The sequence below is a fragment of the Notolabrus celidotus genome, chromosome 7 (assembly GCF_009762535.1).
Source record: "Notolabrus celidotus isolate fNotCel1 chromosome 7, fNotCel1.pri, whole genome shotgun sequence".
Lineage (NCBI taxonomy): Eukaryota > Metazoa > Chordata > Actinopteri > Labriformes > Labridae > Notolabrus > Notolabrus celidotus.
The window spans coordinates 5,387,711-5,409,374 of record NC_048278.1 but is presented as its reverse complement, the minus strand read 5'-3'; the positions used below and the strand labels follow the sequence as shown (position 1 = coordinate 5,409,374).

Here is a 21,664-nt window from a genome sequence, read left to right as displayed (position 1 = left end):
TTTGATTATTTCCAACATTGTGGATTAATACTGAAGACATCAAAACTATGAAAAAACAAATATGGAATTATTTAATTAACAGAGCTGTCATCAAGGCAAAAGGGTGCTACTTTAAATAATCTAAAATATAAAGTATAAATTGGTTTATTCAACACTTTTTAAATCAAATAAATCTATCCGCTTCTTTCATAGTTTTGATGTCTTCAGTATTAATCTACAGTGTTGAAAATAATTACAATAACTAAAATACAATGAATGAGAAGGTGTGTCCAAACTTTTGACTGGTACTGCATATAATTCACATATGCAGAGTAAATAATCATAAATTTTTTGTCTCGTGTCATGCAGATTTTATAATTTGATCTGGATTAATACTAAAACTGACATTTGGTCACCTTGTTCATTGACACTCACACACTTTGTTTACAACCTGAGTCTGCATGCTGTCCATGATGCTGTCCCCGGGCCACCAGCAGATGTCTCTCTCCTCTTTCAGTCTGCTGTTGTCAGAGTATCCAGTCAAGGGTTTCAGAGCTGTTTCACCAGGAAATGAAACTGAAGCCAAAGTGAAACTGATGTTTGAGAAGTGGGTGGGCTCTGATTCAGGTGGCATAAAACAACCTTTACACCTGTCTACAGGACACAGCCTTGGATACACTTTTACAGGTAGGTTCAAAGTATCTTAAAATTCAGGAAGAATGCCTCAGCATTATGTAGCCACATGACTAAGATTACTCACTGTTTGATTTAAAATCTTAATTTACAAAGGCTTGATAGATGTTCTTTGTATTTTAGTTTTTTTTGTATATGTTTGACAGGTATTGCTGTTACAGGGATGTTGAGAATAAAAGCTTGGATTCCTGGATGCACCCTGCTTGTGCTGGTGACATTATGTGGACAGACTGCTCACTGCCAAAGTCAACTCAAAGGTACGTGAGGTACAAAGTTAAATGTCAGTGACATGTGAGAAATCAAACATAGTTTATAAGATATAAAATTCCTTTAAAAGAACTCTAAAGGAATAAAATCCTGTTAAAACATATATTTTTTAACAGTTGAATTCAAGTAACTAAAATAAAATTCAGATCAAATCAGTGCAGGTAGGTAAAATGACTGTTACAATAGTCCAGGTGTAATGAGATAAAGTCGTCTCTGTGTCTTTAAATTTAGAAATATTTCTGAGGTGATAAAAACATACCTGTACTCGTTTTGTCATGTGATGCTCAATTGAAATGCTGTCAAACCAGACGCCCAGTTCTTTGCAGCAGGTTCGATCTGATTCACCATCTGACCACCAGATGGCATTAGATGCTTGGAGTTTAATAGTAAAACGTTTATGACATCCAGCTCTTAATTTCAGACAATAAACGATTCCCTGAACTCAGCATGCCAGGGTCTGTGTTTCTAACAGGCAGGCATAACTGTGTATCATCTGCATATAAATGAAATACAATGCCATGCTCGTTTCTGATGTAAAAGGTAGCACAATTTTCAAAAATATAATTAAATACATCTAGAAACCTAAGAATATAAAACCTAACGAGCACCAACCCTGATGTCTAATTTAAACTTGAGTAGAAAACAGGTCTGAATGTCCAGACCTGTTTCAAGTAGGGATGTAAGGAAACACTCAACCAACGATTCGATTTGAATCCCAGTTTTGGTTCACGATACGATTCACTCACAATTCTCTAATGTCTTTCAAGAAAACTATTAACTATTAATAAATAACTATTATTTTATTTCAATTCTCAGATATGAACAGTTGCAATATATATTTTGTCTGTTATATTTCTTTGTAAACAAAGTAATCCTTTTTCATTTTTAAGGTGTGTTGTAACTCAAATAAAACCACTGCACACTTTTTTTCAGCATCTTGCAAAAAATCAAAAAATGACAATACAAAAACACCTTGTTGGAAAATATCAGAACAATTATAAAGAAATGAAAAGTGAACAATTCCCAAATGAAAGTTTAAAATATTCAAACAAATAAGATAACTCTCTTTAAATAAACTAAAGTGCAGGTTATGCTCCTGGCTTGGAATTGACATGTTTTACTTCAGGAATATCAGGGAAAGCCAAAATGCTGCCAGACCTCAGACTTGAACTCAATGGTGCATCCTGAACTGCAAGGTCTTCACCTAGTAACGGATCATTATGAAAATCTTTGAACCCTTGAACACAAACAGCTGCCACATACCTTACACACCTCCTTATTAATTATTCAAATAATTGACATCTTTGTTTTTTTAACCCCAGACTCTCCACATCAGGGAGACTTGAGACTCATTCTGGTGGGAAAAACTGGATCAGGAAAGAGTGCTTCTGGAAACACCATCCTGGGGTATAGGTATGCCTACAAAACTGACATTTCACCTGAGTCTGTGACAGTAGGCTGTCACAAAGAGGAGGTACAAGATAGAGGTAGGAACCTTTTTGTTATCGACACCCCCGGCTTGTTTGATACCAGAAAAACAACAGAAGGTCTGAAAGGAGATATTGAGGAGTGTGTTGCACAGTCGGTTCCTGGACCCCATGCTTTTCTGTTAGTGATAAGTCTGAAGGCAAGATTCACCGAAGAGGAGAAAGCATCTGTGAAGTGGATCCAGGATAATTTTGGCCCAAAGTCTTCCTTGTACACGATGATCCTGTTCACACATGCTGACTTGCTTGAAGGAAAAACTGTGGAGGACTTTGTGAGAGAGAGCAAACATCTACAAAAACTCATCACCGAGTGTGGGGGGCCGATACCACTCGCTCATCAATGACAACAAACAAAGCAGGGACCAGGTTCGCCAACTTATAGATAAGATTGACACAATGGTGGAGTTCAATGGAGGAAGCCACTACACCAATGAGATGTACCAGAGAGCTCAGGAAAAACTTGAAGAGGAGAGAAGAAGGGAGGAGGAACAAGAGGAGCTGAGAAGGAAAAAAGGGAAAGAGGAGGAGAAAAAGACGGCTTTTTGTAAAACTGTGATGATGACTTTGGTTGCAATTGCTGGAGTGAGCACTGTGTACCCCGCACATGTTCTCACTTTAGTTGCTGGTACGTTTGGACGAGAAGCTCTTGATTGCATTAAAGATATGTTCATGTAGTGTTTGCTGATCAGGACGTGACAAAAGGAAAATGTGCAAGAGACATTTGATAATCAATAAGACGTGTTTGCATCCTCCAGGATTCCTCTGAGCTGAAACATCAGCATGTCCATGTTCTCTGTGTTATTGGGCATAAGAATACATTACATACATTACTGAAACTTTCAAATAAATCCTGACCTACAGTTTACTTCTCATCTCATCATTGCTTTTTTAAATTTGTGACTCATTTATCAATTTTTGGTTTAAGGGTACTTTCATGGCATTCTTTATTTCACTGTTTACTTGTATATCAGACAGACTCTGCCCTCATCACAGGAGGGGATGTGCTTATAATCAACTTTATAAAATAAGAATACTATAGAATTTACTTATAGAATACTCCCTTAGATTGATCAAAAAGGGATTTTAAATACAGACTTCTAAAAGCATGTTCATTCATACATGTAATACTAATGTAACGTGGGGGTTTGATGTGTGGTGGTTGGGTCACTGCATCAAAAAGAAACAGCAGGATGGAGTCAGATAACTTTCTTAAGAGCACTTTGCTTTAGCCACACTTGATTGGCATGACATCAACACTTCCTTGACACCCAATCACATGTCACAGAACCAGCTAATCAGTGGCTAGGATGGCCTAGCAGCAGGTAAATTAAAAGAGAACCACTTAAGTACATTCAACATGTTTTGGTCCCAAATACAAGATGCTGTAGAAATAATTCTAACATCATAAATACACAAATAATAACTTTCCTGTTGAAGCCGACACTAAATAAGGGCTCCTTTAGTCTCTTCATAAAAGTGGTGTAGCATGTGATCAGCCTGTAGTTCTGCTGAGGTGTTATTTAAGCCTGGTTTGCTTTGTTAGCAGCCGTTAGCTCGTCTGTATTTTTGGCCCTGGTGTTTCTCTTTATCCTCTTGAGAAATACTCTAGATTCCCTATGGGGTTCAGATCAGACAAGTTAGCTGACCAATCACACTGAGCACCTGCCCACAAAGCCAAAACTACTATGAAATGGTTTGCTGACCACCAGTAAATCATTTGGTGGTAGTTTTAGGGCCGTGGGCAGGTGCTAAGCCTCCATAAAGCTTGTCAGCAGATAGAAGCATGAAGTGCTCTCAAATCTCCTGGTAGACGCTGCGTTGACTTTGGACTTGATAAAACACCCGCAGATGACATGGCACTCCAAAACCTCAGAGACTGCAGAGACTTGATTTGATGTCTTTATTTTGAAGAAGTAAAAGTAAAATAGAAAAAAAAAACATACAAGTAAAAAAGAAGAAATAGTTATACAAAAAACGTTCCATTAGCAAGCAGTGAAACATTTGACTTTACATGTGTGAAAAGGAGTAGGAAGAAGTTCAAACTTATCTAATCCTACCCCTTCATTCACTATTTTCTGCCATTATACGAGTGCACTCCCACACATCAAATCTTCATATATTATCTTCATACTTACACCTACAATCAAAAGCAAACCCCTCATGATTATCAACACTTGTCTTCCTCCTTGTACCTCATGAAATAATTTCTTTGTACTTCTTCTTGAACTGGATTATGTTCTGACATTGCTGTAGCTCCATATTGAGTCTGTTCCACAGTTTTACCACAGATTGAAATACAAAAACTTCTCCTTGTGGTCCGAACACTCACCATCTTTAATCTTAACTTCCCTCTTAAGTTATAACCCCCCTCTCTTTCAAAGAACAATCTTTGAATATTTCCTGGCAGGAGATTTTTCCTTGCCTTATACACAATTTGTGCAGTTTTAAAATCTACAAGGTCAAATCATTTCAATATTTTGGATTTGAGGAACAATGAATTTGTGTGTTCATGTAAATCAACATTGTGAACTATTCTGATGGCTCTTTTCTGTAGGACTGACAGTGGTTGCAGTGAGCTTTTATTAGTGTTTCACCAAACCTCAGCACAGTAACTGAGATATGGTGAAATAAGTGAACTGTAGAGAATGTGTAGTGATTCATGATCCAGAATGTTCTTGGCTTTGGCGAGAACTGAAATGTTTCGAGACACCTGTTTTACGTGAGGTTACCAGCAATTTTTTTTCATCTATTATTACACCAAGGAATTTAATGTTCATGTACTCTTTCTATGTTGACTCCCCCAATCTGTACTTGTATGTTATTGTTAGATTTATTGTTTCCAGAAATACCTTGATTTTTGTTTTATTTAAACTGGACTTCAAACACCCCACTTCATTTTACATGGTGCAGTCTGAGGACATGCTTAATATCTAAGATCTGAAAGAGGAAGAAAGATCTGGGGTCAAACTACAATTAGGCGGAAAAGTGCAGGGAGATATTTCTAGCTATTTCTAAAGATCATCTTTGGGGTTCTTTCAAGTCGTCCTCATAAAGGTCTATTTAATGTGTTCTTTGAGGTAACTGAAAATGTCATTAAATCCAAATGATGAGGTTCTGATGTGAGGAAACAGTTTGAGGATATGACTCACTCTTGGGGTTTTCTTGTTTCTTCCCTTTTAAGTACCCAGACCTCGTTATATGGTTGTACCTTCAGTGACCAGCTAAAGGAACGAAATGCTCTTCTCTCTTTCTTTAGTTTCTAGGACACTTTCTAAACAACAAGTCATTCAAATCCACAAACCTGCTGAGCGCATTCAGAGAGCTGTGGACAGCCTCTGTGGGGGATGCACATTTGCAGATGTAAACCAAAGACAATACAAGGAAATAGGAAGCCCCCTCTACTTAGGCCAGACTTCCAGAAGTTTCCCACAACACTCATACCTAACACGCCAAGCCTGGAGCTGGTCAATGTCCACCACTCAGGTCTGGAACAGCGTATTAGGCCACCTGGGAACTGGAAAAGGTACTCCTGAGGCAATGGCTGAAGGTAAGACAGTTAATGTGACTTCTTGTTCAAACACAGCTTTGATCCTTTGAGTACTTTAGGACTTAATGTGACACTGGAGAGAGTAAAGAAGGAAATGGATCAAATGTAGACCTTGATAATGATGTCAGTGACTCACAGTTTGTTTTTTCTTGTGTCTTAATGCTGTCTCTCGATGTCTCAGCGATCCCACTGAGAGAAAAGAAGCAGAAAACGCTCCCTCGCTCTGATGGGTGTGGTCTCAATAACTTTGACGGTATGCTCATTCATTGTCTCTTGCATGAAAACCCTCAGAATACTTTGACGCATGTTTATCTAAATGCCACTTTTTAATGGGGACTGATGAATTTTAGTATATGAATGTTAATTGTTCCTTTCAGATGAACAAATGTGGGGTTTCCAGGTTGTGCAAAGTCTCTGTCTGATATATTTTCTCTCTGGTTTTAGTAGTTAAATCCTTGAAGCTGCTCTATTTGATGGATGTATTTTACAATGGGCTAAGTTGACTGTATAAAGGACTTAAATCATCATTAAGATGGTTCTTCTACCACGATGAAACAAGTGATTATGTGGTTGCTCCCCTTGAGACATTATATTAAAGTTAAGTTGCCATTGAAAGTTTCTAACTTAAAACTTGTGTTACCTTGAGTTGTGCAATCTTTTCCCCTCTAACACTTTCAAAGCTAATCTTTTATAACATTCGAATAAGCACATTTTTTTCCCCAATCCCTGATTTGAAATTATGCCCATTTTTAATTGATCAGTTTTCAGTGTTTCTGGGTTTGCTTCCACATCCTGTTACTCACTGCACATGCTCACTGAAGCTCTGCAGCTGACCCCGCCCGCATGGTCAGGCAGCCATAACCAACGTTTTTATGGGATGATGTCACGTACAGAGACATACTTTGAGCACTTTGTGTTGAAGTTTTAGCAACTTTAACTTCCACTTTTTGGAAATCACCAATAGGAAGACTTGTGGCAGACATTATTTAGTGTTTGAAATGTAATTAGGGAAGTAAATAGGTAAATAAAGCTTTATTTTATGGACATTTGAAAACACACAGACACAAATATACCAGATAAAACAAATTAAAAAACAAGTAAGTCACAAAATGTAATAAAGACACAGGCATAGCAAAAATGAACCAAATCACTTCCCCTTTAAATACTTTTGTTTGTCCCTTCAACCCTAGAACACTAATGTAACATTTAGTTACACCATCACTAACATCTGTATATTTTACCCATATTTTATATAATATACCCGATAAAGAGTACTTCACATCAAAACTTTAAATAAAATATATTTCAAGCATAAACACAATTTAAAGCATTCAGAACATCAAACTGCTGCGAGTTTGTCATGCTCTCGTCCGCCCTGCCTTGTTTCTATGTTATCAAACGTATGACACAGTACACATCATTGAATGTCTTCAGAGACGTGATGGCTGGAAATATTACATCTCAATCTAAAGGTTGGCGGTTCAATCCCAGCTCCTGCAGTCACATGCAGAAGTGTCCTTGGCTATAGTGACCTCAATATCATCCAAAACAACCAAAACAAATGTGTGGAAAATATTTTTATTTCTTATGTTGTATATACAACTAAAACAGCCTGGGGTCAAATTGACCCAAAGGAACACTGATGTGTAATTATTTTTTTTGGAAATTGAAACATATCAACATTTTAATTTTACGTTTTCCCATTTGTCCCCATTAAATTAGGAAAAGTCATGAAATATGAGGCTAAAAATAAATAAATAATAATAATAATAACTTTATTTATATAGCACCTTTAAAAACAAATGTTTACAAAGTGCTTTGACAAACAAAGCATAGTTTAAATAGCAGAGTAAACAATTGGACAGACAGGGAGGAGAAAATTTTAACAATGCAAAACAAAATACAACGCAAGAGGTTAAAAGGAAAACACGTCAATTAAACAGTATAGAGTGGTGTGACAATGGATTTTTCAGGGTTAATAGATAAAAATAAATAAATAAATAAAAATAAAAATGGAGAAGAAAATAAAAGCATTAAAAGGACAGTAAAAGAGGTTTTCAGAGTAAAAGGACGACATCACATCGGGAAATTTAGAAAAAGTGCAAAGAATGAACTAGGAACATTAAAATAATACAAGAAAAAATTAATTAATTAATTAAAACAATAAATAATCAAATAAAATTTAAGACAATTAATTAGTTGGATAGAAACCAAAATTAATAATAAAATAGAAGTAAAAGCGGTTAGAAAGATAAAGTCACATAAATGATGTTAGTCATTAATTTAGAGACGTTAAACATTGAATGGGGTCCAATTGACCCCAAGGATAATAGGAGGGTTAAAGAGAGCCACTATTAACCCACCATAGGCAAGCACTTGGTACCATTTGGTAAGCGTTGCAAGAAAAACCTTCTTTTAACAGGCAGAAACCTCGAGCAATACCTGACTGATTGGTAGACAGCCGTCTGCCGTGCCTGGATGGGGCGAGAATTAAATAAATAACACAAGGTCCTCTATGAAAGCACAGGATACTTTTAAAGGGATAAATAGTGAGTTTCATCAGGGGGAGTTAGAACCTTGTTACACAAGCAGTGCCAATAAATGACACTTACTTCAGGCTTTAATTGTAAACAAACAAACAGATAAGTAAACTTTCTTTGCATTTAACAAGATAATCTTGCTTCTGCTGTTCCAGCTCTGGACCTGTCTGGAGGGTTGAGGATAGTCCTAGTGGGCAAGACTGGATCAGGGAAGAGTGCGACAGGAAATACCATCCTTGGAAGAGCTGCATTCAAAGAGGACCCCAGCCCCGTGTCTGTAACCAAACACTGTGAGACACAGAACGGGGAGGTGGACGGGACTTTGGTCCAGGTGATTGACACTCCAGGTCTGTTTGACACAGGCATCACAGAGGAGGAATTAAAAACCAGGATAGAGGAGTGTGTCAAGATGTCTGTGCCCGGCCCTCACGCCTTCCTGCTGGTGATCCGGCTTGGAGTGCGGTTCACCGAGGAGGAACGAAACGCTGTGAAGTGGATCCAGGATAACTTTGGAGACGACGCCTCCATGTACACCATCATGTTGTTTACGTGTAAAGATCAGGCCAAAGCTGACAACGCTCTAAAGGAGTGCAAGGAGCTGCGGAGACTCTCCATCACATTTGGCCGCAGATACCACGCCTTCAACAACAACGACGCAGACGACCGCGTGCAGGTCAACGAGCTCATCACCATGATCAAGGATATGATACAGGATAACGGAGGGAAACACTACACCAACGAGATGTACGAGAGGGCCCAGAGGAAGCTGAGAGAGGAGGAGGAGCGCAGGAAACAGGAAGAGGAAGAGAAGAAAGAGGAGGAGAGGAAAGTATGGGATGCAGAGAGGGAGAAGCAAGAGAAAGAGAGAGCAAAGAAGAAAAATGTTAGAATAAAGAATATCCGCGTAGCATCTGCGGCTGCTGCCGTGTTGGTGGTAGCTGGGGTGGTTATAGCTGTGGGAGCTAGTAACACAGTGGCTTTGGCTCTGGGAGCGCCTGTGCTGGTTCTGGGAGTGTTGTGTGGTTTAGCTGCCATCTGCGTATGGAAGGGGATACGATGTAAAGCCAAAAAAGGAGTTCCTGTATAACCTGCTGGAAGCTTCTCATGAGGACATACAGACCCATCTGAACTGAGTATATATGACGGACACACTGATTTATTTCACAGAACAAATCTAAGAATAACGCTGTTGGTATTTCCTCCATCCTGCTGTTGTGACATGCCCTTGCAATCAAAGAGATATGTGAATTTAACACTGACAGTAAACCAGAGGTATGAAATGCAATACTTGTTTTCTTTGTTTTCTTTTTGGACATGATTTATGGAGAGTTCAAGACGTACCCTTTGAACAGATATTTATTTGCGTCAGCCTGAATCTACTGAATAACGCTCTGCCTTCTCAACATGATGTGCTAATACAGCTCATACATCTTAGAATTGTATTTTGGTACATTTCATTCTCCATTAATAAATACACTTTTGATGCATATTAGATTACATGCATTGCTCCATTTCAACTTGTGCTGTTGTGCTTGCTTTATTATTAGTAGCATTACAAGCTCACTTCCTCAAAGGAAGTGAGAGACAATGGTAAACACTCAGCGGCCAATCACATCTCAGTGAGGAAACAAGAGAGGGACCCTTCACTGAGCCTGGGACGTCACCGCCAGCAAAGCTGAACTGACCAAGAAAGGCTATACAATGGTGACATGAGGTCAGTCTGTGAGAAACACGTTTAAATTAAAATAATTCTTATGCAGACATGAGGCTGAACCTCAATGTGAATTTACATTTTTATGCTGACGACACGCAACTTTACCTCCCCATCAGAGCTGGTGACCGGTCGAATATCGAAATCCTTCACAAGTGACTTGAAGAAATAAAATGATGGATGGCAGACAACTTCCTTCTACTTGATGACAACAAATCAGAAATGATTCTGATTGGCCCAGCAGCAAAAAGAACCCTCATCAGGCCCAACCTAGATTATTTTGCTATCCTCGTAAAATCATCAGCAAGGAATCTTGGAGTCATTTTTGACCAGGACTTGAGTTTTGAACCCCAAATAAAGAAGGTTGTCCAGTCCTGTTTTTACCAGATCAGAACTATTTTGAAGGTAAAATCCATTATTTCATCCAAAACCTTAGAAAAACTCATTCATGCTTTTATTTCCTCCCGCCTTGATGACGGCAACTCACTATACACCTGTCTCAACCAAAAATCAATCCACCGACTTCAGACAGAACGAAACACAGTAGCTCAGCTTTTAACTGGAACTAAAATCCCTACACTGGCTCCCTGTTGTTTTTAGGATCGATTTTAAGACCCTTTTAATCACGTTTAAAGCACAACATGGACTCGCCCCTCAATACATTTCTGAGCTTTTATCCCCCCAAAAACCAGGACCCAGTCTGAGATCCTCTGGCAGTGCTCTGCTGGCTAGACTAAAAACTAAAAGAGACAGGACCTTTGCTCTTGGAGTCCCCGACTGTGGAACAGTCTGCCAGAGGAAACCAGACTTGCAGAGTCTGTCCCTCATTTTATTTCACTACTCAAGACACACTTTTATCGTACAGCTTTTATTTTGTAAATTCATTTTAATTTCTTACATTTTACGTCTCTGCTTTTATTCTCTGTTGCTTTTATTGCTTCTTTGCTTTTATTTTGTTTTTATTGTTCTTGTGAAGCACTTTGTTACTTGTATCAAAAAGTGCTATACAAATAAAGGTGTTATTATTTTTAAAGTAACATTCAAACATAGAAAATAACATCCCAGACTTTCAATACTTTGTCATAGAGAATTGGCTCAAACAGTGAAGTTTTACGACTTTAGTTAAAGTGAATTATGTGTCGAATTTTGAAACCCGAAAATATCATCAAATGAGTGCAAAGCTGTGTGTCATCCAACATCCAAGAGAAGGACTCAAAACTGTTAACCCCATTCACCTTATTTTTTGCCAACTCTACGGCAGCGATGTATTGTGTCATTTTGTCATCTAACTTCCTGTCTAAAGTGGAAGTGCTGTGTTTGTATTGTCGTCAACAAAGATAACGCGAACGGATTTGTTAACCAGCTTTGCTAGGGCGAAAGAAGGCAGTCAAGATGTCCAGTATTATATGTGCAGTAAGAGGTTGCCATAATAATATGATAAAGAGGAGAGAGCAGCTAAAAAAGGCAAAGTTTCGAGCATAAAAAAGAGAGATCGCAGTGTTGTAGGGCGGCCTACAACCTGCATCCACCCCCTAAAGATAAGGAGCAGTTTAGGCTGTGACTGAAGGCGTTGAATCTGAAGTGCCCACCTAAGCGCCCTTATGTGTGCTCATTTCAGTCTGTGTTATAATTCATATACGTATATATTCAACTTTATTAACGCCAAGCTTATCATATTTGATGCGTCAGTTTGTGAGACCTCTACACCAGGGGTGTCAAACTCAAATACACCGAGGGCCAAAATAAAAAATTCGGAGCAAGTCAAGGGCCGGACTGGTTTAATGTTTATTGCAAAACTTATTGAAATTAACTTATTGAACTAGCAAAGCTTATGTTTTTGCCTATAAACATTTAAAAAATGAAAAATATGTTGCATTCATTTCTTATTGCTCAAAAATGCCCTGTGGTAGTGAGAAAAAGTGCAAAAAGGAAACATATTTTAGCTCAGTCTGTTGCTCTGTGATGCACACTAGTCTAAGCCAGATACTCGGCATCTCATCTTGGATGCAAGTTCATCAATGTTTGGGGTCAGGCTCTGAGCTGTGAAGGTGTTCATCAGTAAGACGACTCCTGTGAGATATTTTGTTTAACTTCATCAAAGAGAACAGTTGTTCACACAGGTAGTTTGGCAGCACGGAAAATGGCTCAAGTTTTCTTGCAGCATCTGCGTGTCCCACAGGCGCTGCTTGGTTTTAAAAGCCCTCACTGCAGCGTCTGTGATCCCACGGCCCCGCCCCTGAAGCTGCAGGTTGAGCGCATTGAGATCGATTGAGATGGCTCGTGATGTCACACAGAAACGCCACTTCACACAGAAACTTTGTATCACGGAGCTCTGTTGTGTCTTTCCCTTTGCTCTCCATGAATTGACAGATCTCCTCACGCAACTCGAAACACCTTTTCAGCACTTTTCCTTGGCTTAGCCATCGCACCTCTGTGCATACCTGTCAAGTTTTGGATTTGAAAATAAGGGAAATTTTCCAGCGCTTGCTGTGAGCTGTCCCACCACCCCAACCAAGCTCCAGTATCCCTTACATTTTAAGACAGGAGTACAAGATATCTAAAAAAACAACTTGTCAACAGCTTACTAATTAGTTAGGTGATCAGAATCTTGTTGTTTTTGGCACACAACATTGCCATTTTAACCTCCGCATTTATGACCTGGTCTGCCTCGGTGGTATTCCTAGTCACAAATGTTGACATCGCCTGGGAATGTTTCTGTGCCTCTAGCCAGCGGTTGTGCTTGGTTGATTTCTCGTGCTGACTTACGTCGTTCCTTCCCCCGTGGGAGACACTGAAGTCGCAATTACAAATCTTGCAGAACGCGTGGCTGTGCCCCATCCTGCTCCTCTTTAGGAATGTAAATTCGCTGTCCCATTTTTCTAGATATTTACATGACTTCTTTGTTTTTTTGGCAGGAATGCCTTCTCTCTCCTCACTTTCATCCATCATCTCATTCATCTCTCTCCTCTGTTGTCCCGGGTTTGTTGTTCCCGCTCGACCCGCTGTCGTCACTAACCTCGCGACAACTGCCACCCAGGCGACTGCATGTGGCAGTTCTCGCGAGGCTAGTGACGGGAGCAGAGGCAGAGGAATGTTTTTTTCTTAATACGGGAGAATTACGGGAAAATAGTAATACGGGAGGACGGCGGGAAAGAGGGGTAAAATACGGTAGTTTCCCGGCCAAAACGGGAGACTTGACAGGTATGCCTCTGTGTGATGGGGCAAGTCACCATATTCTGAACCCAACTCCTCCAGAAAAGACTTGAACTGGCGCTGATTTAAACCTGTGGGTCTAATGAAGTTAACTGCTCATGTTATGGTGCTCATAACATGTTCCATTCTCAAGGCTTTGCCACACAGCGATAAGTGATAAACTGTAAGCTCACCTGCGCTGTTTTCCTCCCGCATCTTCTCCCGGATTCTACCCACTAATCCACTCTTTTGCCTGCACTTCGCGGGCGCTCCATCCGTCGTCAGTCCCACACGTTTATCCAAAGGCAGCCTCATTTCATTTACAAATCTGGATACCTCTTCAAAGAGATCTTTCCCCGTAGTTGTGCCATGCATTGATCTTAATCCCAAAAGTTCCTCTGTTACGCACATGCATACTCTGCCTCCCACCTATCTTGAACCCCCCTGTTTTCAAAGTCCACCTTTCATTTAGTCATTTTTGGGGGAGAGGGAAAGCTGAAAGTTGACTGCAGGTCAGCTTCATAAGGCTGATGATGAGCGGAGTCGGGTCACGGCTATCGCGTGCGGGCCCTCGATTGACATGCAATGCATTGTGGGACTTGTAGTTTTAGTGGTGCTTGCAAAATACCGTCGGGCCCGCTCTATAAATAATTTGATATCATCTCGCGGGCCATAGAAAATGCGGGCCTTGAGTTTGACACATATGTGGTAGAGAGTAATAGAACAAGTTCCGTGCTTCTGTTTTCTTTGCTCCGCCTCCCTCTTAAAATACACTCACAGGTATTTACTTACCAGCTATTCTGACAACAGGTGTGGTTACCTGGATTTACCTTTGACAGTAAGATTTAATACACACGCCAAAGACAGCAGAACCTCACACAGTGACTTCAAACATAACGTTCAAAAACCCTTTGACCCTTCTATTGAGTAGACAGTAAAACTCTCACATCTGCAGCCATGTTGGTGCTCTTTACATCAGAATGGATCATCTTCATAACTGAGACATTGTCTATTTATATGAACAGAGCTACAGCAAGCAGCCAGTTAGCTTAGCTTAGCATACCACAAAGACTGGAAACGTAGGTAACGACTAGCTTGATTCAGTGAAAGATACGGTTCACTGAATAACACATATTAGACCGAAAACTGAAGTTTAAACCTTGTTTGGATTTAGAGGATTTCTGTCTAGACAGCTTTTATTTCATGCCAGGATTAATCATGCCCATAAGTGATGTGTGAGTATTTTTTTAGAACTGGATTTATGAAATACAGACTTTGTTACACCATCAAACAAAACTATTTTTCAGTTGCCATAAGATTATTTTATTTTGTTTAACAAATCAGAAATCATATCAATCAGAAAAAACTTCAGTTTTCCACACAAACATACATCCAGGATTACAGAGTACAGCATCAACACGAAAAATAAATGTCAAAGTAAACTGTAATTATAGAAGTTGGACAAATCAAGAATGCTGTGACTAATAGATGTTGACACTAAAAATAAGAAAAGGAAACGTTTCAAATTGTTTGTTCTAATGCAGGAAAAGGAAATAAATGCAATGACCTCACCAACCTCTCAAAACATGAACATGACTTTTAATTAGCTCTCACTTGTTTTAGGTTTCATCCACCTCCCAAGAGCATGAGCAGCCCCTCCACCAGCAGCCAATAAAGATGGCCCTATGGCTAAAGCAGCTACTTCCTCTACAACTACAGCAGTTCCTGCTGCAGCTCCGACTGCAGGGCCAGCTGTGGCTGCTGCTGCAGTCAACAGGCCGGTACCCACAGTGATGCATGCGTCTCCACACATCCTCCACCTCTCATCTGACTTCATCTTTTTTTGGGCAGCTTCATAGAGACTGCTGGTGTAATGTTTATTGTTTAACTGCACTATCTTGTCTATTTTGGCGAACAGATCATTAACCTGAGTGTGATTGTCCTTGCATGTGTTGTCAAACACCATGTACCTGGCATTACAGGTTCTGATGACCTCCTGGAGCTCAGGGCTTTCCTTTAAAAAAGTCTGAATGGACGTCTCGCGAAGCACATCTCCCCTGGTGAAAAGCACCAGTGTGTACTTTGAGGCTTCCTCACCAAAGTTGTCCTTGATCCACGTGACGGCCTTCTTCTCCTCTTCGGTGAACCGAGCATCCAGGCTGATCACAAGCAGGAACACATGAGGTCCTGGGAGAGACATCATGATACATTTCTCGATTTCATCTTTTAATTCCTCATTTGTAGTTGATGTGTCAAAGACCCCAGGGGTGTCGATGATGCTAACAGATCGGCCATCATGGTGGGACATTACTTTTGTACAGGTTTTTGTCAGAGAGGAGGGTGAGACTCCTGCCTTAAAAACCTCCCTTCCCGCGATGGTGTTCCCTGTTGAACTCTTTCCTGATCCAGTTTTACCCAGAAGAACAATCCTCAGGTCCTTGGTGCCCGGAGAGCTGGAGTCTGAACAAAAACAGAAACTGTTCATTTGAATTCAAGAGTTGTGAGTCATCTCAGATTATAAGTGTGTAAAGCCATCATATACTAGTCTACCTGCATGCAGTAGGTAAAGACACTCACCCTTGGTGGAGCTGAAAGACATCCTGTCGTACAGAGAGAAGGGAACACAGGTCAAACTGACTTTAACAACGGCTGTCAGCAACAATCTGAACCTTTTCTTTTCAACCAGTTTTTATATGACCTATTTTACCCTCCTCCCTCCTCCTCCTCCTCCTCCTCCTCTCTCTCTCTCTCTCTTTCTCTCTCTTTCTCTCTCTGCCTTGATCGTTTACAGGAAGATGAAACTTAACCCTCCCAACTTAACCACTTGCTTGATTGTCAGGTTAAAGAGTGTTTTAGAACAGGTCACATGACCTGTTGCCCCCTCAATTCTGTGCATTTTTGTCCCTCCTTACTCATGAAGGACATTTTTCTGACCCTCAGCTCAGCCCCTTTATCGAAAAGGCCCGGGAGCCACGCTATCAACCGATCCAGACACGGTCAACTTTAGCTTTGTCTGAATTTGAGAAAGTTAGTCTTACCTTTTAACAGCTTACACAGTTGTTTCATAATGACGCAATAGAAATAAAAACTTACTTTGAAGACAAATTGCCAAACAAAATGTTCTGTTTTCCTATCTAGCTTCTGGAATTTGAAGAAGGTCCATGAAAAAGGGTTCTGTGAAGCAGGGAACTCTGCAAATTAAAAGTGAATCACAGGAGCTTTAACCTTAGAACAATATGAAGACACGTTACCAACATTATCCATCCCATTTCTGCTTACACTTAACACCCTCTAACAAAACACTGATAACATGATCTGAGTGTGCTTGATAATTGCCCTCCTTTTGCTCATAGTACTCACTCATATCCTCTGCCTTCTTGTCTGTATTTTGACAGCTATTTTTTCTTGAGTCAAGGACCTGAATACAAAGTTCTACCTCTACAAATTAAAAAGCTCAGCCCTGAAGTAGCCACAAATCAAACCATGCTTACACTAAAAATATCATAAAACCACGGTGATTGCAACATAACATTTTGTGATTCTGTTGTGCACACACACATTTTTATAAGTTTCCTTGATCAGCTGTTTTCACTCAGGAATATGAGTCATGACCAAATGCTTCCAGACTCAATCCTTGAGAAAAGAGCTGTGCTGACAGGGACAGAGAAGAAACCAGTGTGGAAAAGGCAGCAGTATAATGCCATCTAGTGGTTCTACAAAGCAACATTTTCAGAGTGTCTGTACAATGGAGTACTTATTAGCACAGCTATTGCATCAATAAATTGTTTTCATCAAGAAGTTCAGACTGAGTGGATTTCCTCTTTTAAGGTGTGTTCCTACTTCAGTTTTGCAGTCAGGTTATTTCATGTTGTACTTGTTAGACTCAAATCTCTATTTTCTGCTGCTGAAGGATCAGATTTTGGTCTCAGAGGAGCTCTGGTTCTGTTACAGGGGTAGTATCCTCCATTTGTGTTTCAGAGGGCTTTGGGTATTGGCAGGAAATCAGACATCAAAAGGGACAGCCTGCAGAAATGCGACCCTGGAAACATGACTGATGGTCTGATAACTAATGCTTCAAAAGCTCCACCATCATCCCAGTCCCAAAGAAACCCACCATCACAGGACTCAATGACTACAGGCCCGTCGCCCTGACGTCTGTGGTCATGAAGTCCTTCGAGAGACTGGTGTTGAGCCACCTGAAGGACATCACAGCCCCCCTGCTGGACCCCCTGCAGTTTGCCTACCGGGCAAACAGGTCGGTGGAGGATGCAGTCAACATGGGTCTGAACTACATCCTGCATCACCTGGACTCCCCCAGGACCTACGCTAGGATCCTGTTTGTGGACTTCAGCTCAGCGTTCAACACCATCATACCAGACATCCTGCACCAGAAACTCACCCAGCTCACAGTGCCGACTTCCATCTGTCAGTGGATCACCAACTTCCTGACGGACAGGAGACAGCAGGTGAGACTGGGGAGCACCAAATCCAGCACCCGGAGCATCGGCACTGGCGCCCCACAGGGATGTGTTCTCTCCCCACTGCTCTTCTCCCTCTACACCAATGACTGCACCTCAGGGGACCCCTCGGTGAAACTCCTGAAGTTTGCAGACTACACCACCGTCATCGGTCTCATCCAGGACGGAGACGAGTCTGCTTACAGACAGGAGGTGGAACAGCTGGCTCTCTGGTGTAATCAGAACCATCTGGAGCTGAACCCGCTCAAGACAGTAGAGATGACAGTGGACTTCAGGAGAAGCCCCCCCCCCCTCACTATCCTGAACAGAGCTGTGTCTACTGTGGACTCTTTCAGGTTCCTGGGATCCACTATTTCCCGGGACCTGAGGTGGACCTCCCACATAGACACATCAGAAAAAAGGCCCAGCAGAGGATGTACTTCCTGCGTCAGCTCAGGAAGTTCAACCTGCCCCAGGAGCTGCTGATCATGTTTTACACCTCCATCATCCAGTCTGTTCTGTGCACCTCCATCACTGTCTGGTTTGGCTCTGCAACCAAACTAGACAAACACAGACTGCAACAAACTATAAGGACTGCAGAAAAAATCATCGGTGTCGACCTGCCCCCCATCCAGGACTTGTACCGGTCCCGGGCCAGGAAACGGGCAGGTAGCATCACCGCTGACCCCTCACACCCTGGACACAAATTCTTCAAACTCCTCCCCTCCGGCAGGCGCTACAGATCACTGTGCGCCAAAACAACCCGCCATAAGAACAGTTTCTTCCCCCAGGCTGTCACTCTGATGAACACTAAACCATAACAGTGTCACACCTGTCAGATAAATACTCTCTGTAAATATACATGTAGATATACAATGCAACAATTCTCCAAGCAGAATTCCATATTTCTATTTATGTATTATTTAACTTCTATTTTTATAATGTAAAACTACCTCTGCAACTCACCACTGCACTTTATCATATTATTTTAGCCTGTACATATTAGTCATGCCTATTTGTTGTTCTTTTGTATTTATAGCTGATGTTATTGTTATTATTATTTTATTTTTTATTGTAGGTCTTATTCTTATGCCTTGTACAAAGAGAGCACAGTTTACTAAAGTCAAATTCCTTGTGTGTTCAAGCATACTTGGCCAATAAAGCTGATTCTGATTCTCTAATCCGTATCTAAATTAGAGGCTCTTAACAGACATCTGCACACAAGTGTGGCCAGTAATCATATTTTAGATGTAGATTCTCAACATTGACTCAGTTCTTGGTGCAGGATTGAACTTTAAAGAAAGGAAAAGCATGGAAGTCCAAAAGCAAAGTTTTCCATCACTCCCCTCACACAGTCAGATGATATTTGTTTCCAAGACTGAGCTCCAACCCACTTCCATCCACTCCTCCTTGTCTCCATCTAGTGCCTCCATCTGGCAACTTCAACACCACGTAGTGACAGCATGATAGCACTCAACAATGTTTGTAACAAAGTGTCCTTGTGCTGTCATTTTTTTTTCATAACCAGCTTTGTGTGTGTGTGTGTGTGTGTGTGTGTGTGTGTGTGTGTGTGTGTGTGTGTGTGTGTGTGTGTGTGTGTGTTTAGCATGCAGTAGTACACACTGCCGCCCTCCTACACTCCTGTGTATGAGGTCCAGAGAGACAAGCTGGCCAGTCATAACAGAGGACAGTCCTCACATCACACGGCGACGCATGAAGAAACACACAAAGAATCATCTTCACGCCAGCACTGGACATCTGGTCGGCTGATTATGGACTGAAGAGTGAGTTTACAGCGTTTTTTATACTTCACTGTTATATTTCAAAAGTATATGTTTACTTTACAACACTATTGTTTATAGGAGTACAGAGTTTGTGCTGTCTTATTTATGTTCTATGGTTTTAAGTTATCCATAGCGCTGTAAAATTGATGATACCATATGAATAAACTTTATTTATAGGCCCCAGGATCAAAGTATAGCATAACTGGTCCTGGTCTTTAGTCATGTTAGCTGTTAGTCTTTAGCTTGGGTTTATAATGACTTGACAACATCACCTTAATGGGCGTCTTCTAAGAAAAACTTCTAAAAGCTTTGCTGTCTTAACAGTCTATACTCAGGTATCAAACAAGAAAGGACACCAGGGAGAAAGGGGAAGCATTCACCCAACAAAAACCACCAGGACTGGACTGAACTCTAAAAGAGCGCCTTGGCTTAAAGACACTTTTTAAGGACCTATATCTGACGTTGTGAGCACTTTTCTTCAGCTATCATGGCATCCACTGGTCTCCAGTTGCTGGGCTTGGTGTTGGCCATGCTGGGTTGGGCGTGTGGGGTCTTGGTGTGTGCGGCCCCCCTGTGGCGTGTCTCTGCCTTCGTCGGCGGGGAGATTGTGATCGCTCAGGTGCTGTGGGAGGGACTGTGGATGAACTGCCTGTCCCAGACCACGGGCCAGATCCAGTGCAAGACCTACGACTCCACCCTGGCTCTGCCCATGTCCCTCCAGGTTGCTCGGGGCCTCACAGTCATCTCCCTGCTCCTCTGCCTCGTGGCCCTCATGCTTGGGGTGGCTGGAGCCAAGTGCACCCACTGCATGGGTGACGGGAATCAGGCCTCTAAAGCTCGGCTGGCGAGGATATCAGGGGTGCTGTTCCTTGTAGCGGGCCTGGCTTACTTGGTACCAATCTGTTGGACTGCTTACACGATCATCAGAGACTTCTATGATCCAAACGTTGCAGCGCCTTTGAAGAGAGAGTTGGGGCCGGCGCTGTACCTGGGCTGGGGAGCCTGCGTGCTGCTCCTGGTGGGGGGCGCTCTGCTGCATGTGGGCTCTTCTCCACCGGTAGGAAAAACGCTGCCTGTTGGAAGAGCAGCAGTGAAGGACAACCCACACTCAGGGGCAGCAGGGGAGGTGAAGCAACAGGAGAAATCTTTTGTATGAGACAGATTCATCGGACACGTGAGGCTTAAACACAGAGGTCACAACCTCATCAGAACACCAGTGGGTCCTGTGTTTCATGTCCTTTAAACACAGTTTGTTGATTTTTCCTGTGATTATTGGAGAAACCTCACACTGATGGGGTTTCTAATACAACTGGAGTTATTAAAGAGTGTGGGAGGTGACATGAGCTGTGGGAGGATAATAGATGTTTAGATGTTTACTAATGTGTGTGACTTACATTTCTTAAATTCCACACTGCCTCTGCTTGTTTGTGTGTGCGTGTGTGTGTGTGTGTGTGTCTGTGTGAGTATGTGTGTGTGGGCGGCCTGTGTACAGAAGTTCAGTGTACATTGTACATCACTGTATGCTGATGTAACAGCTCAAAATATGAGTGGGCAGCTGTGGGAGGGACAGTGTGATGCTTTATTTGACTTTTATTTGAATTGTTCAGAGTTTTTAATATTTCTATCTTCTTGTTTTTACCGTATAATTCCTACTGTGCAATGTTGCCAATTTAAGGGTTTTGATCCTGTGTCTTTTGAAATAATTATCAATGTTTTTGCCGTTTTATTTTCACCAAAACTTGTTCACTTAATTTGGTTGAGCAAAAAAATATTCTTTATTAACTCTGAAGTTATATTACAACAATGATTGGGCTTCAAATGATGGCACACGTCAGGGTAGAGGCTCTTCTCTGACAAAAAAAGAGTCACATGTTTTTGTATTTAATCTTCTGTATTACTTAAAAACTTGTGCACAATAAAAAAACAAGTGTTTACAAATTACTACAACTTTTTTTGTATTTGAATACAATATTTGAGGACAGAATATCCGTCTCAACACCATCATCT

General features: G+C 41.2%; 3 protein-coding genes and 1 pseudogene across 3 annotated transcripts; 3 read left to right on the top strand and 1 right to left on the bottom strand.

Moving 5' to 3' along the window:
- The first annotated feature begins 350 nt into the window (after positions 1 to 350).
- Positions 351 to 3,291, top strand: LOC117816646 (annotated as a pseudogene).
- Positions 3,292 to 5,860: 2,569 nt separating this feature from the next.
- On the top strand, positions 5,861 to 9,798 carry LOC117816647 (GTPase IMAP family member 4-like). Its single transcript, XM_034689010.1, has 3 exons — positions 5,861 to 5,973; positions 6,155 to 6,226; positions 8,669 to 9,798. Exons 1-3 carry the CDS (start codon positions 5,895 to 5,897, stop codon positions 9,598 to 9,600), a joined length of 1,083 nt encoding a protein of 360 aa, XP_034544901.1. The 5' UTR covers positions 5,861 to 5,894; the 3' UTR covers positions 9,601 to 9,798.
- A 4,378-nt stretch (positions 9,799 to 14,176) lies between these two features.
- LOC117815420 (GTPase IMAP family member 4-like) lies at positions 14,177 to 16,139 on the bottom strand. Its single transcript, XM_034687122.1, has 2 exons — positions 15,994 to 16,139; positions 14,177 to 15,876 (listed from the first exon to the last, which is right to left on the bottom strand). Exons 1-2 carry the CDS (start codon positions 16,013 to 16,015, stop codon positions 15,020 to 15,022), a joined length of 879 nt encoding a protein of 292 aa, XP_034543013.1. The 5' UTR covers positions 16,016 to 16,139; the 3' UTR covers positions 14,177 to 15,019.
- A 3,363-nt stretch (positions 16,140 to 19,502) lies between these two features.
- LOC117816101 (claudin-9-like) lies at positions 19,503 to 21,598 on the top strand. Its single transcript, XM_034688214.1, has 2 exons — positions 19,503 to 19,657; positions 19,982 to 21,598. Exon 2 carries the CDS (start codon positions 20,145 to 20,147, stop codon positions 20,811 to 20,813), a length of 669 nt encoding a protein of 222 aa, XP_034544105.1. The 5' UTR covers positions 19,503 to 19,657; positions 19,982 to 20,144; the 3' UTR covers positions 20,814 to 21,598.
- Positions 21,599 to 21,664: the final 66 nt, after the last annotated feature.